Consider the following 15,550-nt stretch of genomic DNA (forward strand, 5'->3'; position numbering starts at 1 on the left):
TCCCACCCACCCACCCATAGCCCGTTGCCAGTAAGTGCCATCTTGCTGTATCATCTTGGAAAGGAAGATGGGGAAATGATGTTTAAGGACAATGGTGTCTGGAGATGAAATTTGGCTGGAGGGGCCACTGGCAGTTCTTTACCTCTCTCCCTTCCACCAGTTGCTGTCAACGTGCAGTTCAAGGAGGAGTACCTTCATGGCTGGCTGTTCTTTAGGATGGGAAGAGGGGGCCTTGCCCTCATTCTAAAAGGCTCAGAATGAGAAGAGGAAGGGCATAAGCCTTCTTGATTCCTCATCCACACAAATTCCCATGGTCGGATGCTCAAAGGTGGCTGACAAATTTCCTCAGACAGCTGTTTTCCCCCCATCTCAAATACACGACTTGTTGTTCAATATGGAAAAGGCTCGCTGGTCATGTCCTCCCAACACATTTCACTTGGGTACTGAATCAAACCAGGCTCAAATAGGCATTGAATCATAAATTAAGCAATTGGGTTGGGTTAGTGCAACACAATAGCCTCCAAAACTAACCGTGATTCAAGCTAAGCACTCTTAGTATGCTGTATAAAACGTTAGGGAAAGAACAATCTCTGCCACTTGCCACCCATGTCCCAGGAATATTCAACAATTGTCCAGCCTCCCCAAGTGCTGATGTTGTCCTCGTCCCCATGTCCAGCAAATGATCAAATTCTTCCCCTATTGCTTGAAGGCTTCCCTTTCAGAAACCACATGTGCTTAGAAAACACAGGTGTCCAAAGTTGGGAGCCAAGCGGCAGGGGGGTAATGTGGGGGGGGGGGAAATCCAACAGCACAGAAACCATCGTTCAAAGAAACAATCCACTTGATCCTTCCAGGTTTATACTAACCGTCTGCAGTCATTTTGACTCCTGAAGGTAGGGCTGAAGGCCAAGCTTCAGCAATTGGGATGGGGTCTCACCAGTTAAGTGTTCGATGAAAGTCTGAGAATGTTTTATATCAGAGGCAAACAAAGAAAAATGGGGCCAGGCAAGTTCCTTTCCGTTCTTAGGAAATCCATGAGAAGGGAGCCATACAGACCATCGCTGTACAAATTCTCACTGAACATGAGAAAAAATCTTGGTGGAAGTTTTTTCTTCTTCTTGAACAAGCAAAGGTGAATTTAACCCATCCTTGTAGGCATGTAACACTTACAACCATGAGGGTGTTCCCGCCACTTCATACGTAGTTCTTCTTGTCGTAGCTCATCGCAGTAGACCTGGGTGCAGAGTAGGCCATGGTTGTGGGTCTGTACTTCTCCTCCTTGGGGGGGCAGGAACAGCAGAGCAAGCTTCCTCCGAAAAGGAAAAGGGCTGCTGCTGCCCAACCAATGTAGAGTGAAGGTCCTATTTCACGTTTCAGGTAATCTGGGACTCCTACATTGTAGAAATCGCGGATAATTTGATTGGCAGTCCAGCAGACAGGGATGAGAGTCAGGAGGCCTGCCAGCAGGAAGATGACCCCAGAAGTGATGGTGACCTTGGCCTTTGTAGATTCATCTTCAATGCAGCGAGTGCACTGTGCTCCCATCAGGAAAATGAGGATCCCCATCACCCCAAGGACAATGGCAATGACGATTAAGGCCCGAGCAGCCTGGAGGTCCGGTGACAATGCCAGCATGGAATCATAGACCTTGCATTGCATCTGGCCGGTACTCTGAGTCACACAGTTCATCCATAGCCCTTCCCCGGTGAACTGCGCAGTGACGATGTTGTAGCCGATGAAAGCAGTCACTTTCCACAAAGGCAACCCGCAACACAAGATGGTGCCTATCACGCCTATGACAGACAGGGCTACGCCGCCAATCTCCAAACCCATCGACATGTTGGCGCCGACAAATCAGCCACTGCCTTCCCAACTGCAATGCGAATCTGCTGCTTTCTAGTCGCGAGGTTCTGAGCAAAGCAGGTGAAGCACCCAAAGCTCTGAGCTGATTTATAAACTGTCCTGTCACCTGGGCGGGCTCTGTAGCTCTAGCATGGGTGGGGCGTCACCAACGGACTCTCAACCTGCCCTACCCTTGTACCATCCTCTCTCTCTCTCTCTCTCTCTCTCTCTCTCTCTCTCTCTCTCTCTCTCTCTCTCTCTCTCTCTCTCTCTCTCTCTCTTTTTCTTTGTTTGAGATGGCATTTATGAGAAATGGAAATTTGCTGCAGAGGGCAAACGGGAAATTACCCTTGAACTGAATTCCAGCTGGTTGCTTGGCGTGACACTCGGTTTCAGAGCAAACTGGCAGACAAAGATTGGTAGCAAAAAGCAAAAAATGCCTTGTAAGGAGGCTCTTGATTCACCGGGCTTCCTTTGTTGCATTGCAACTTGGGGCTGGGTCTCTCAAGTCCAAATCAAGCATGACTGCTGATAGTCAACAAACTGCCTTTAAATCACAAACCTCAGATATACATCGGAATTTCTTGATAATTCATCATTTTTTACTGATTTATTGAAGACAGGCATAGTTTCGGCTAACATCCTATAATAAGCATGGGGTGCACTTAATTAGCTAAGCTCTCCACTTCTGGGTGTTTTTTAACAAGCTCATGATGAACCTTTTACCTCCAAACCGTTTCGTGACATTCTTTCGCATAGTTTAAACAAAGCTATCAGAGGGATCATCCCTTGCCGGTCACATCTACCTGACCCACTAGAGTGGGGAGGCAAGGAATGATCTGGCACAGGGATGGGATTCTGCCGGTTCGCACAGGTTCAGGTGAACTGGATGTGAATTTTACATCTGGTTAGCCGAACTGGTAGCTGGAAGTACTGGCTGGCCCTGCCCATCCCTCCCAGGAGTCTCCACGCGGCCCATTCATCGTGCCAGGTAAGTGCAGAGCCTGTGCGGAGGCCCTGGGAGGGCGAAAAATGGGCCTACTGGAAGTAGGCCTACTAGAAGTACTGTACAGGGGTGGTGGAAAAGAAACCTTAGCTTTAATCGAACACAAAATAGAAGCAAATATTGTAACATGGATATATCAGGTTCTGAAAAGAAAAGCAGCAAGGGTAGAAACAGTTTCCACCCTGTATATAGAATACTAAATAACAGAGTTGAAAGGGACCTTGGAGGTTTTCTAGTCCAGCCCCTTAGTCAAACAGAAGACCCTAAACCAGCCAATGCCCAACCTTGGCAGCTTCAAGATTTGTGGACTTCAACTCCCAGAATTCTCCAACCAGTCATGTTAGCTGGGGGAATTCTGGGAGTTGACGTCCACAAGTCTTAAAGTGGCCAAGGTTGGACACCCCTGCCCTATACCATTCTAGACAAATAGCTGTTCAATCTCTTCTATAAAAGCTCCAGTGATAGAGCATTCACAACTTCTGGAGACAAGCCCTTCCACTGATTAATTGTTCTCACTGATAGGAAATGTCTCCTTAATTCTTGCTTGGATTTCACTTTAGTAAGTTTCCATTCATTATGTCTTGTCTTGCCCTCAGGTGCTTTGGAAAATAGGTTGTCCCCCTCTTCTTTGTGACAGCCCTTCAAATATTGGATGAGTGCTATCATGTTACCTTTAGTCCTCCTCTTCATTAGACTGAACATACCCAGTTCCTGAAAGCATGAAAGAATTCACTATATGCTTTAACCTTTTATAGTTGGGGTAATAGGCCCAAGACAGACCCAATATCCTCTGAAATCCCTAGAAGCTGCTACCAGCAAAATACTTGGTTCGATGGGTACAGCCGACTCGGGGTAGAGCCACATTTCCAGTTCACTTCAGCATCTCCTGAGAGGAGAACATTGGATGATGTCATTCAGAAACCATCTCCAACCAGCAACTAACAACACTTTGCCTGTATTTTCTGACTCTGCATCACAAATAGCTCTGACTCAAGCCATGGTGAAAAACTGGGCTTTTTTTTCCCTTTTAAAGTTCAGTGATAGAATAAGTGAAACAATGTTTTTCAGATTTTAACTAAGTACAAAGGAATCCTCCAGGGCTGATCTGTCTTTGGTTTGACTGGGTGAAATTGACAGGAATTCTGCGACTTTCCCTTTTAGCCCCAGTGAAAGGAAAAATAGTAAAATATTATTATTTTTTCTTTTTCCACTCATAAAGGGATTTCTCAGGCCACCTTCCTTTGCAGTTGGTTTGCACACAGCAAACAAGCAGCCAATAATACAGTTTAGTAAAGGTATTAATCGACAAAGTAGTTTTGTACTAAAGTTGTCTGACAATATTGGAGGCAGCAAGTTGAACCAGATGACGTTTAGCTGAATCCTTTGAGCAGTCCTCGACAAACCTCTCTTTTCTGCTTTCTGTTCTGGAGTTTATTTAAGGCTTCGTGACCTTTGAGCCAAGCTTGTTGGAGTAAGATAAACTATCTTAAAGTCAGTTTGTTTGAACTTGTATTTATCCCACCCTTGAGTACACACTCCCAAATAGCTCCTGATCCACAATCTAATTTGCACACAATGCTTCCCAATTTGTTTATCTCTAAATATGACAAACTGCCCAGAATGGCAGATTAGCGGCCAGGTTGAAAATGTACCTTATTCCCTTATTCACAGCACAAATAGCAAACCAAGAAACAATCTAGCCATCTCCTGAAGAAGAAATGATGGCCAAGAATTACGCACATTAGTGCCAAATTAGTGCCAAAAAAAATCTGTTACTGTATCCATAGAACTAATGGGATCAGAGCTTTCCTGATGAGGTAAGAGATCCTGAATGAACAGTAAACAGTTCAATTAAGGTGTCAACACTGTGTGCAACCATTGTAAAAAAAAAGACAAACAGCTTGATAGGGATAATAAGAAATGGAGTTGAAAATAAAAATGTCAGTTTCACAATCTCTTATATAAAACAATGGTATGACCACACCTGGAATATTGTGTGCAATTCTGGTCACTGCGCTTAAAAAGGCAGCTCAGACAATCAAGGGGGCTGGAGCTGCTTCTCTAGGAGAAAAGATTGTGACATTTGGGCCTTTTTTCATCTACAAAGCATGCAAATGAGAAAGGACATTTGTATTTGTATTTTATTATTTGTATGCCGCCCTTCTCCGGGAGGACTCAGGGCAGCGAACAATTCAAAGGGGATAAGGGGGAACATAAAAGACAAAATACAAATAATAAAAGTCGACAACAATCACACAACCATACATGTCGAGAGGGGAGGGAACTCATCACCCCCAGGCCTACCGGCAAAGCCAGGTTTTGATGGCTTTTCAGAAGGCCTGGAGAGAGGTGAGGGTCCGAATCCCTGCGGGGAGTTCATTCCAGAGGGCCGGAGCTGCCACAGAGAAGGCCCTCCCCCGGGTAATAACCAGGTGGCATTGGCTAGTAGATGGCACCTGGAGGAGGCCAACCCTGTGAGATCTAATGGGTCTGTGGGAGGTAATTGGCAGCAGGCGGTCTCTCAAGTACCCAGATCCAATACCATGAAGGGCTTTATAAGTTACGACTAGCACCTTGAAGCGTATCCGGAGACTGATCGGTAACCAGTGCAGCTCGCGGAGGATAGGTGTAACGTGGGTGTACCGAGGTGCACCCACAATCGCTCGCGCATGAGGAAGATGTACAAAATGTTGCATTGTTGTTGTTAGTTGTGAAGTCGTGTCTGACCCATCGTGACCCCATGGACAAAGCTCCTCCAGGCCTTCCTTTCTTCTACCATCCTCTGGAGTCCATTTAAGCTCACGCCTACTGCTTCGGTGACTCCATCCAGCTCCCTCATTCTCTGTCGTCCCGTTCTTCTTTTGCCTTCAATCTCTCCCAGCATCAGGCTCTTCTCCAGTGAATGTTGCATAGTGTGGACAAAAAGAAGCTCTTTTCCCTTTCCCAAAATATTAGAACCAGAGGTCACTTAATGAAATTGAATCAAGGAAGAATCATGGAAGAATCATGAATTGAATAATGGAACGACAGAAGGAAATAGCTTTGTACACAACATATAATTCAACTTTGGAATTCGCTACCCAGAGAAGTGGCCTCAAAAAAAGGGTTGGATCAATTCATGAAAATCATGGAGATCAATGGCTATTAGCCTTGGTGGTAGTGGAGCTGCCTTTGAAAGCCAGTTGCTGGGAAATTAGGGAAATTTCTTTTGAGGTTGGCCACTGTGAAAACAGACAGTTGACTACATGGACCAGGAGTCTGACCCCTGGGGGCGGGGGCATAACTTATGTTCTTATGCTTATGTTCTTATATTAAATTTATGGAATGCCAACTGGAGCATGATGAAAAACATCCATATATACCTTACAAAAAAAATCTTTCCAGCTTCCCAGCACCAGTAGAACCAAGAGATCCAGACTACCATTACATGACAGTAATGTGATACAGAAAATTAAACCTTTGTCTGGAGTTTTTCAGCCTGGACTTGGTAGTCTAATCATTGGTCCCAAACATCTTTGTTGCCTGACAGTCTAGTAAAGATACCTTTCCTTACATGGCCAAAAGCTAATCATGTTGTTGTGGCCTATCGGCCACTGGCCTCTCCAGCAGACGAATCAGAGGAGGAGGAGGCGTGGGAGTCAGGATCAGCATCAAGGCAACCTGAGAGAGGGGAAAGAGGGAATGGAGCTGTCAGAGAGAGAGAGAGAGAGAGACAGAAGCAGCACCTGGGATGTCTTACAGCCCTCAGATGGAGAGTCAACAGCCCCCAATCTGGAGGTGGCTAATGAGGAAGAGGAGGAACAGCTGGGTCCAGTGCCTGGCGCGCGGATACGCAGAAAGCAGAGGAGAGGAGAGCAGTGGAAATCCGTGGGCCGATCCTCAGGATGGAAGAGCCACTGCTGCTAGCGAAGCCCCACCCTAGCATTGGGGATAAAAGGCAGGGGGTGGAGATGGTTTGGTTTATGGTTTATTAAACTTCTATGCCGCCCTATTCCCCGGGGGGGACTCAGGGCGGCTAACAAACTCATAGGGGAGGGGGTAATACAAAAAAAACAAACAAGACAAAACAGAATAGGTTTGGCAGACAATTATTCATTCCCCTGCTGGACAGACTTGCTAGCCCACTGTAAGAGAGAGACTTTTTGCCGGGGCTGCTGGCATTCCTAATAAAGGAAGCGTTGATTGATTACAGAGGGTTTGGGGAGCTGGGTCAGAACACATGTTATCAGCAGAATCTAATTTTAACAGTAGTGGAGGAACAGACTGAGACAATTTAAAAGGAGCAGGACTCTCATCCCAATGGCTTACCACCAGCCCTGTCCCTACATTATGCCCAAAGACAGGATGACCCCTTTGTGTGAATTCTTCTTTCTTTGAAGATTCGGCTTTCATTTAGAACAGGAGTGGACAAATGCTTTGGTAGTTAGGGTTGTGTTTTTCCCTTTCCCTTTTCTTTTTCTTTTCTTTTCCCCAGGAATCAAGAGCTGTATTGGATTGGATGGTGACATAATGATGACACTATAGAGATGGGATTTATGATTTCCCAAATTTCTGTTTTTGTTTTGAATACTTTTCTTTGCATGTAAACTGTATCTGATGCTTATTACTCATTGAAAATTAGTGAGCAGCTGTGCTGGTATTTAGTGACACAATTTGGCTAAGGCAGTACTGTTCCCAGGGGGATGGCCAAAACAGGTGACACGGGGTTAATAGGCAAACTTTTCCTTTTTGTAGGTGCATGGTATGGATGTACCAAAGAGGTGGAGGTTGCATTGTGATGCCACACCTGCCATCTTGCTGCTTTGACCGCATCCCCTCTGGTTCTGGCAGTATCCAGGTGCCTCCTGAGCGGAATTGGAATCATGAACTTCCTGAATTAACCCACAGTCTGGATTTGCACAATAAATTGAATCATCAACTCATCAAATGAACTGGGTTTAACGACAGACACAAAAACATCATCCAGGATTAGTATGTTTGCGAATGCATCTGCTTTCCTGGCTTTGCGTGCTGTATGAACCCTGCCAGTATATTATTTTATTACTTTATTTTCTTTCTTTTATGGTATTCTAAACTGGGCTTGGACCAAGATGGCTGGGCTGTTGGAGTCTGGCCACATCTGATATCTCACTCTGCCCTGTTGATATATGGTTTCACTTTGTTGTTTTTCAGTCTGAGTTATTGAGAAATCTCTATCTCTCTTTTTGTTTATGTCTCTCCTGTTTCCTCATATTTGAGACGTGACTTCAGAAATGTATGATTCTTGCTTTCTGGGTTTCAGGTTTCCTCAGAACTTCGTGGGGATTTACAAATGTAAATGCTGTGTTTGCTATGTTTTCATTAAGATGCTAATTTCTTGGAACTGAGGCTTGGAACTATGATGAAGCTGTGGCAGAAACTCTCTCTCCCCCCCCTCTCTCCCTCTGTGTGTGTGTGTGTGTGACAGAAAGAGAGAGAGAGAGAGAGAGAAAGACGGACAAACAGAGAGAATGGTACAGTGATATATGTTATAAACTTTAGGACAGGCAATTTAATACTATTTCTTAACACCCAAACCTTTTTATTCTTTCTCTCAAACTCTCTGAAGTGTATGTATTAGGCGGGGCAGTAATTAATATAGTTTCCCACCAAATCGAGCCCACAAAAACTATATTGTAAGCCTTAAAATAGGCTTATTTTTTATAAAACCAGAAAACCCCATTCCTGCTTGCCATGTGCTTCCATCCATTCGATTCCTGCCCTGTTCATTGTAGCTCAGCCGCTCCTCACAGTAAGAGCACCAAAGAATTGTCCACCTACTGTACAATGCAAGCCTAGCTGCTTTGGGTAGGGATTTGTGTTTTGATTAATCATCTTGTCACCAGGAATATGATCTGTAAGATCAAGGTTATCCTCAGGGAGCCTTTTAAAAAAAAATCAAGCAAAGACTTGATTGCCCTATCATGACTGCCATCTCAACATTTTTGACAAGAATCAAAATGTGCACTTTTGTATATGATCTATTCTAGGCAAACAAGCACGTGATCTTGGCTGTAGAGAAACCATGCGTCACAAATGAGCTGTATCAAGGTATGTCTGGAAGGCAGTGGATCAGTGGTGGGTTCCAGATCCCGTCGCAACCGGTACGCTGCGAGGGGGCCGAGCGTCCACCATGTGCATGCCCGCTGTGCACACATGCGCACCACCGCCCTGTGACGCTCCAGTTACTTGGCAGGGAGTCGTGCAGGCGCCATATACTGCATGCGCGTGCGCAAATGGCCCGGTTGGGTCAAACATAGGTAAGGAGGGCGGGTGGGCCCTCCGAAGCATTGTACCAGAATGGTGCCGTTTAACTAATGATACTTTCTCCCTTTAATACAGTGTCTCTCACCAAGGGTGGGCTGCTACAGGTTCACCTGGGTTCGGGAGAACCCGTAGCTAACATTATGGCCAGTTCAGAGAACTTCCAAATCCCACCTCTAGCTGGCCCCGCCCCACTCTGCTCTGCCCCTTCCAGGAGTCTCCACGCAGTCCGTTTTGGATGCAAGTACAGAACCCATGCGGAGGCTTGTAGGGGGGGGAAATGGGCCTCCTGGAAGTTCTGGTGGATGTTTTCTGCCTCTGGAGGACCTCTGGAGCCTGGGGAAGGCAAAAACGCCCCCCCTCCCGCCATGGTGCAGGAGACTGACCAGGCTACAGCCACCATAGCCACAGCCACCGAGCAAAGGGGCCGAGAACCCGTTGCTGAAATTTTTGAAGCCCACCCCTGCTTGACCACCTGAAGATGTATGGACTTCAGTTGCTAGAATTCACCAGCATGGTGGGCAAGCTTGAGAAATACACACTGTATGTAGTATGTAGCTTTCTGTTACTTAGAGCCATTGCAGGAGAAAGAGGGCAAGCATTTCTCTGCAAAGATGTCAGGCGAGGCATAAGTGTTGACTGCCTTCTCAGGGCTACTCTGTATCAGGTGGCAGAACCATTAAATATGAGAGTGCTCAACACTCAGTGCCATTCTAGACCAGGCGTGTCAAACTCGTGTCGTCATGGCATCATCACTTGACATAGCACAACTTCCCCCCCTCCTTCGCATGACACATCTGGCCTGTGGGCCGTGAGTTGGACTAGACCTTTCCCCACTGCTGAATTGTTCGGACACAGCCAGCCAGCCACATTCAGATGCTTCTCTCCAAGCTCTAGCCCAGCATCAACTATGCTGACATGCTGGACGCCTGTAGTTATCGCTGAATAACAAGTCCAGCAATCAGGGCTGTCCTTGCCCTTTTCACCAGGGACAAGGAAAGGAAAGGGATGGGTATTTCCCTGCCTCCGTTTTTCCTCCTACTGAGTGAAAGCAATACAATCACTCTCCCTAATCAATGAGAGTATACACGTGATGGGTTTGAATGGCAGGTTTAGCCAGCTGTCGACTGACTAAGAGGCCACAGGTGAGTGCCAAATACATATTGATAAGTCGACCTGGCAGAAAAATCTGCAGCATCATCTACTCTAAACAAAACCAGCCTGGCCCGATTGATCTGATTCAACACTGAAACAGTTTCCTGATTGAGATCAGGCTGCTGATATTCAGGGTTGGTATTGAATTTCGTGATACTGATACTGATATTCGGCCTTTCCCTGATTTTAATCAACTTCTGTTTTTATTGTTTGCCTTTTTATGCTTGGAGGTTGATTGTTTCTATTATTTGTTAGGCGTTTTATATCATGTTCAATCGGTTTTATTTGATTTGATTTGATTTTAACTTTATTTGTATGCCGCCCTTTTCCCTGGGGGGACTCAGGGCGGCTCACAATTCAAGGGGAGGGGAAGTACAAAACAAGTTATACACATAAAGAGAATACATCGTTAAAAAACACAACAGTCGTACTATTCGGGTGGGGTTGAAGTCTTTAGCCCCAGGCCTGTCGGGACAGCCAGGTTTTAAGGGCTACGCGGAAGGTCTGAAGGGTGGTGAGGGTACGAATCTCCATGGGGAGTTCGTTCCATAGGGTCGGAGCAGCCACCGAGAAGGCTCTCCTCCGGGTAGTTGCCAGTCGACATTGACCGGCTGATGGAATTCGGAGGAGGCCTAATCTATGGGATCTTATTGGCCTAGTGGAGGTAATTGGCAGCAGGCGGTCTCTCAAGTACCCAGATCATATTCTGTGTGAGCCTCCGAGACTCTTTTCAATCCATCCATCCATCCATCCATCCATCCATCCGAATAGAGCTGGAAGGGACCTTCAAGGTCTTCTAGTCCAACCCCCTGCTCAAGCAGGAGACTCTATACCATTTCAGGCAAATAGCTATCCAGTCTCTTCTTAAAAACCTCCAGTGATGAAGCACCCACAACTTCTGAAGGCAACTTCTGTTCCACTGGTGAACCGTCCTCACTGTTAGGAAGTTTCCCCTTCATTCCAGATTGCTTCTCTCCCTGATCAGTTTCCATCCATTGCATCTTGCCTTCTGATGCTTTGGAAAATAAGTTGACCCCCTTCTTCTTTGTGGCACTGCAAATTTTGATTGCAGTGGGGTAGAAATGGGCAAAAATGAATTGCAGATGCAGAGGAAGTGCAGAGGTATGGGGTGAACTGGGAGAGAACTTCCCTGTCAGCATATTGGGAGAGTTCCCCCCTACTTCATCCCCCGGCCCGTCTCTGGTTCTGGGACCTCTCAGCTAGGCTAACGGAAGGGCGTGGGGCAATGAAGTGGGAAGGAAGAATCAACAATGAGCAAGCACTGTTTTCCACTGTTTGTCCAAGGGCATGTCAGGGCTGGTTGGGAGAGTTTTGTGGCCAATGGCTCCTGGAATGGGTGGTTCCACCACAAAACCGCGGTAGACAAAATCGCGCTCGACGAAAGCGCGTACGTGACGTCATCACAGCACGACAAAAACATCGTGCTGTGAGCGGTAAATTTAAAATTAAAGCGAAAACCTTACCCTAACCCCCCCAAACCTAACCCTTAACCTAACCCTAAGCCTAACCCTACACCTAACCCTTAACCTAACGCTAAACCTAACGCTAACCCTAACGCTAACCCTTAACCTAACGCTAAACCTAACCCTAACGCTTAACGTAACCCTAACCCTAACCCTAACCCTTAACCTAACCCTAACCCTTACCTTTATGTGAATCGGCTTGCTTTGATTTTATTTTAATTTCAATTTAATTTCAATTTAATTTTTTTCGTCGCGCTGCTGATGATGTCAGGTACGCGCTTTCGTCAAGCGCGGTTTTGTCTACCGCGGTTTTGACGGGTCACGGGAATGGGTAAAACAGCATCTCCACAAATAATAAAAACAGAAAACAAAGACACCCCCCCCCCCACACACCCCTTTTCCAACAGAAACATAATGTTGTTATCTGTACCACATCAAATTAGTAACACACAGAGGTGACTCTTTTTCAGGAATGTCTGTGGGAAGTGGGGGTCAAAAAAGTCAAAAGGGCAGCTAAAACCATGCAATCAAAACCTTCTCCTTTTTTTTTTACATGTGTGGACAAGCAAGCCTATGTCATTTAATAAAAATCCCTTGGGCTGCCAGATTCTTTCTGACTATTTGCTACCGCGGACCAGTGTTTTTCAAACTTTTCAAATTTGATAGGTGTGAACTTCAACCCCCAGAATCCCCTGCTTTTATGACCGTAATTGAGCCTGGAATTATGGTCCTGAGTCAAGCCAGTCATTAAGAAGATCACCATGTTGCCACGGCTGATTTTGCTACTTTTTAAGGCAGTCGTTAAGCAAACACTGCGGTCGTTAAGCAAACACTGCGGTCGTTAAGCAAACCCATTGTACCCAATGGCTATTTTGCTTTTTTTGGCTGGAAACCAAAGTAAATACCAGTTTCAGAAAAAAACACACACAACAAATTGCAGTTGTGTGACCACGGGGCAGCTCAAATAGCCATAAATGCAGGCCATTTGCAAAGTAGCCCAAACGTGATCATGGGACTGTGGTGGTGGTGGTGGTGGGGGGCATTGGAACTTTGAAATTGGGTTGTAAGTGGCTATGGGGAGGTTTGTCATAACTTCAAACCGTCATTAAGTGACTAACTGTAATTCGAGGACTGCAACAGGCTCCTTCTTTATAATGCTTGCTGATTGGAACTGGTGCCCTGTGTGCAGTGGAGGGCTGTTCTTTCACAAACAGGGGTAAACTTTTTTCAATCAAGTCACCCATCTAGGACAAGGAGAAGCACCTCAAAACACTCTTGCAGAAGTTCAGTGTCCAGTTTTTCTTATGGCTTAAAGATCAAAGCCCAGTAAACCATAACCAGGATGAGCCATGGGTTTCCAGTAGCCCAAAGTGACCCATAGGAGCTGAACAAACCCCAGATCATGTTATCACTCACACTGTGGATGAAATGCAATAATTTAATTTCAGGTATGAGATGTATATGGCTGCTCACTTCATAAGACTGTATGAAAATATCTCAGGAGAATTCACGGTGCTCCCTGAGCTTGGTTGTTTGCTTGCAGACGTTTGTTTACCCAACTATGTAACATCATCAGTGTGACAGTGTTGCGCTGATGATGTTACCCAGTCAGGTAATGGAATGTCTGCAAGCAGCAACCTGTTCTAGGCTTCACAAAATCACCAAGCAGACTCCTTGTCCTGACAAAATCCCTTTTTATTAAGCTAATGTGAATTCCTCTCATTCACATCCAGCAAAGTCCCAGCAAACAGTCTTTCAAGGGTGAATTTACAATCACAGACATTATCAGACTTGGAGAGCTGCCAGGCCGATATCATCCAAATACAATGCTGTACAAGAAAATACTTGGCAAGGAATCTCTGAGAGTCACAAACAGATCTTCACACTAATTAAGCGAACTAATTGTCTCCTGCAAACTCCATTCTCCTTTCGCTCCTCTTTATTCCCCATGGGAGGGGCCATTCACCATCCACCTGTGCCTTTACTCCTGAGTCAGCCCTTGTTCCTTAATTGTTCCCTTCTCCTGGCAGCTCTGCGCATGCACACATTGGGAATGGGTTCCAGCTGTTCTTCTGGCCCACTGATATCTGATTATGAAGGCTGCAGATAATTGTCAGACGGCCCTGGCCCCATCTCTGCCTCCAACGCAGAACCCACATCAGAGCCTTTCCCAGACTCCAGGACTGGCCCATGTTGCTCCCCAACCTCCTCACTGTCTGAGTCTGCCCCCAGCTCTGCTGGCTGCTGGCAGGTCACAACATTACCAACCTGAGAAAGCATCAAGAATGTCACAGATCCTTCCTGAGCTACAGATATTTTCTTCTATTGGACATCACAAGGGACCCACTGATACATCAATAAACCCATTAATTGCAAACCTGGGAACAAAGCCAGGGATTAAGAGCTTTCTGAATTTCCAGAAATATGAGTACCCTCCATATCTCGGGGGGTGGGAGGGGGAAATGCTGTTCCAGAGAGCAGGGATCTTAGCAGAGAGGGGATTTTCTTTGATTCCACAAGACGCCAGTATATAATTGAAAGGACCTGGAGTTCACTCTGACTGCTCAAATGTACTGGGCAAACAGAAACAATTGGAGAATAGTATCAGAAGAACAGGTAATTACTACTTTAAAAATAGACTAATAAAGTTGAAGGTCTAATCTGGATCAGTCACCAAGACCAGATTTGATCTTACATTATCTGGGGACACGTATATTTGCCTTCATTTGTAATAAAGTTGGCTTTAAGCTGCCTTAGCCGTGGGTTGCTATAAGACACAATAAGGGTGAGTTATCAACACTTATTATATTATCTGAAATCGAGAATTAATTCAATAGAAAATTGAACCAGAGTGAAATTTGCTGTCCTCATTGCTGGTCTCAATCCTGCCTGTATTACCCCTGCCTGTTCCAAATCACTGCACTCCTCCAAGGTTATGAGTGACAGAGCCTAACTGATTTTACAACAGATTTGTGCTCAGAAGAGGGGAAACACGATAGCAGATGAACGTAACAACATGAGCAGGGATGTGATGTAAAAAACAGGTTGCTGGATTAAGCTTGTGTCATGATTAGGTGCAAGTGGTAAATCCTGTTTAGTTTTGGAATCAGGCAAAATGGGCTAGGCGCTGCCATTACCCAGGGTAATTTATCTGATAAGAGAGAATCAAAGAAAAGATTATATCATTGGTTATTAACCTTTCTGTATAGGGCCAGTCTATTTCTGATTAGAGTGAAAGGCTGGAGAGAAAATTATAGAGGTCAGTAATTACTTTCTGATCCAGTTGCGGGGTTGCAAACCTGATGATAAAACCTGCATTCCACTTTCAATGAATCTTGGTTTTTAATGCAGATTAGCAAGAAAAACAACAAGAGGAACTGTAATTTATACAGAATTCAGCTTTGCTTGCTACCAAAGGAAAGGTATCTCAGGATTGCTGCCAGTTTCAAGGTACTTGGAGATCAGTGTTGTGATGGCAGAATTGTCTACGTATGCCAGAATGGGCACATCACAAGATTAACCATTGGAGTGCTGAACAGGAGGAGAGTCAAAGGAGGAGATTATTTTTAATTGTCCATGTACCTGAATGCACAGGCATTATGTCTTACAGATTCGGTAGTCCTACGATATCTAACTAGACCCCCAAACCCCCTTCTAACATCCTTTTTGTTTCCATGTCTGTCTTATACACCTGGCCTTGATCTCTGCAGCTTTCTACAATGTCTTCCCCGCCTCCTCTGGCCACCTGCCTGGTCCAGCCTTCCCTCTCAAGGAACTTGTC

General features: G+C 45.5%; 1 protein-coding gene across 1 annotated transcript; it reads right to left on the reverse strand.

Moving 5' to 3' along the window:
- Positions 1–1,949, reverse strand: LOC106553739 (claudin-3). Its single transcript, XM_014072301.2, has one exon. It carries the CDS (start codon positions 1,837–1,839, stop codon positions 1,195–1,197), a length of 645 nt encoding a protein of 214 aa, XP_013927776.2. The 5' UTR covers positions 1,840–1,949; the 3' UTR covers positions 1–1,194.
- Between the last annotated feature and the right edge of the window lie 13,601 nt (positions 1,950–15,550).

This window comes from Thamnophis sirtalis, unplaced genomic scaffold (assembly GCF_051295495.1).
Source record: "Thamnophis sirtalis isolate CommonGarterSnake01/CBP01778 unplaced genomic scaffold, rThaSir2_p1.2 scaffold_6, whole genome shotgun sequence".
NCBI lineage: Eukaryota > Metazoa > Chordata > Lepidosauria > Squamata > Natricidae > Thamnophis > Thamnophis sirtalis.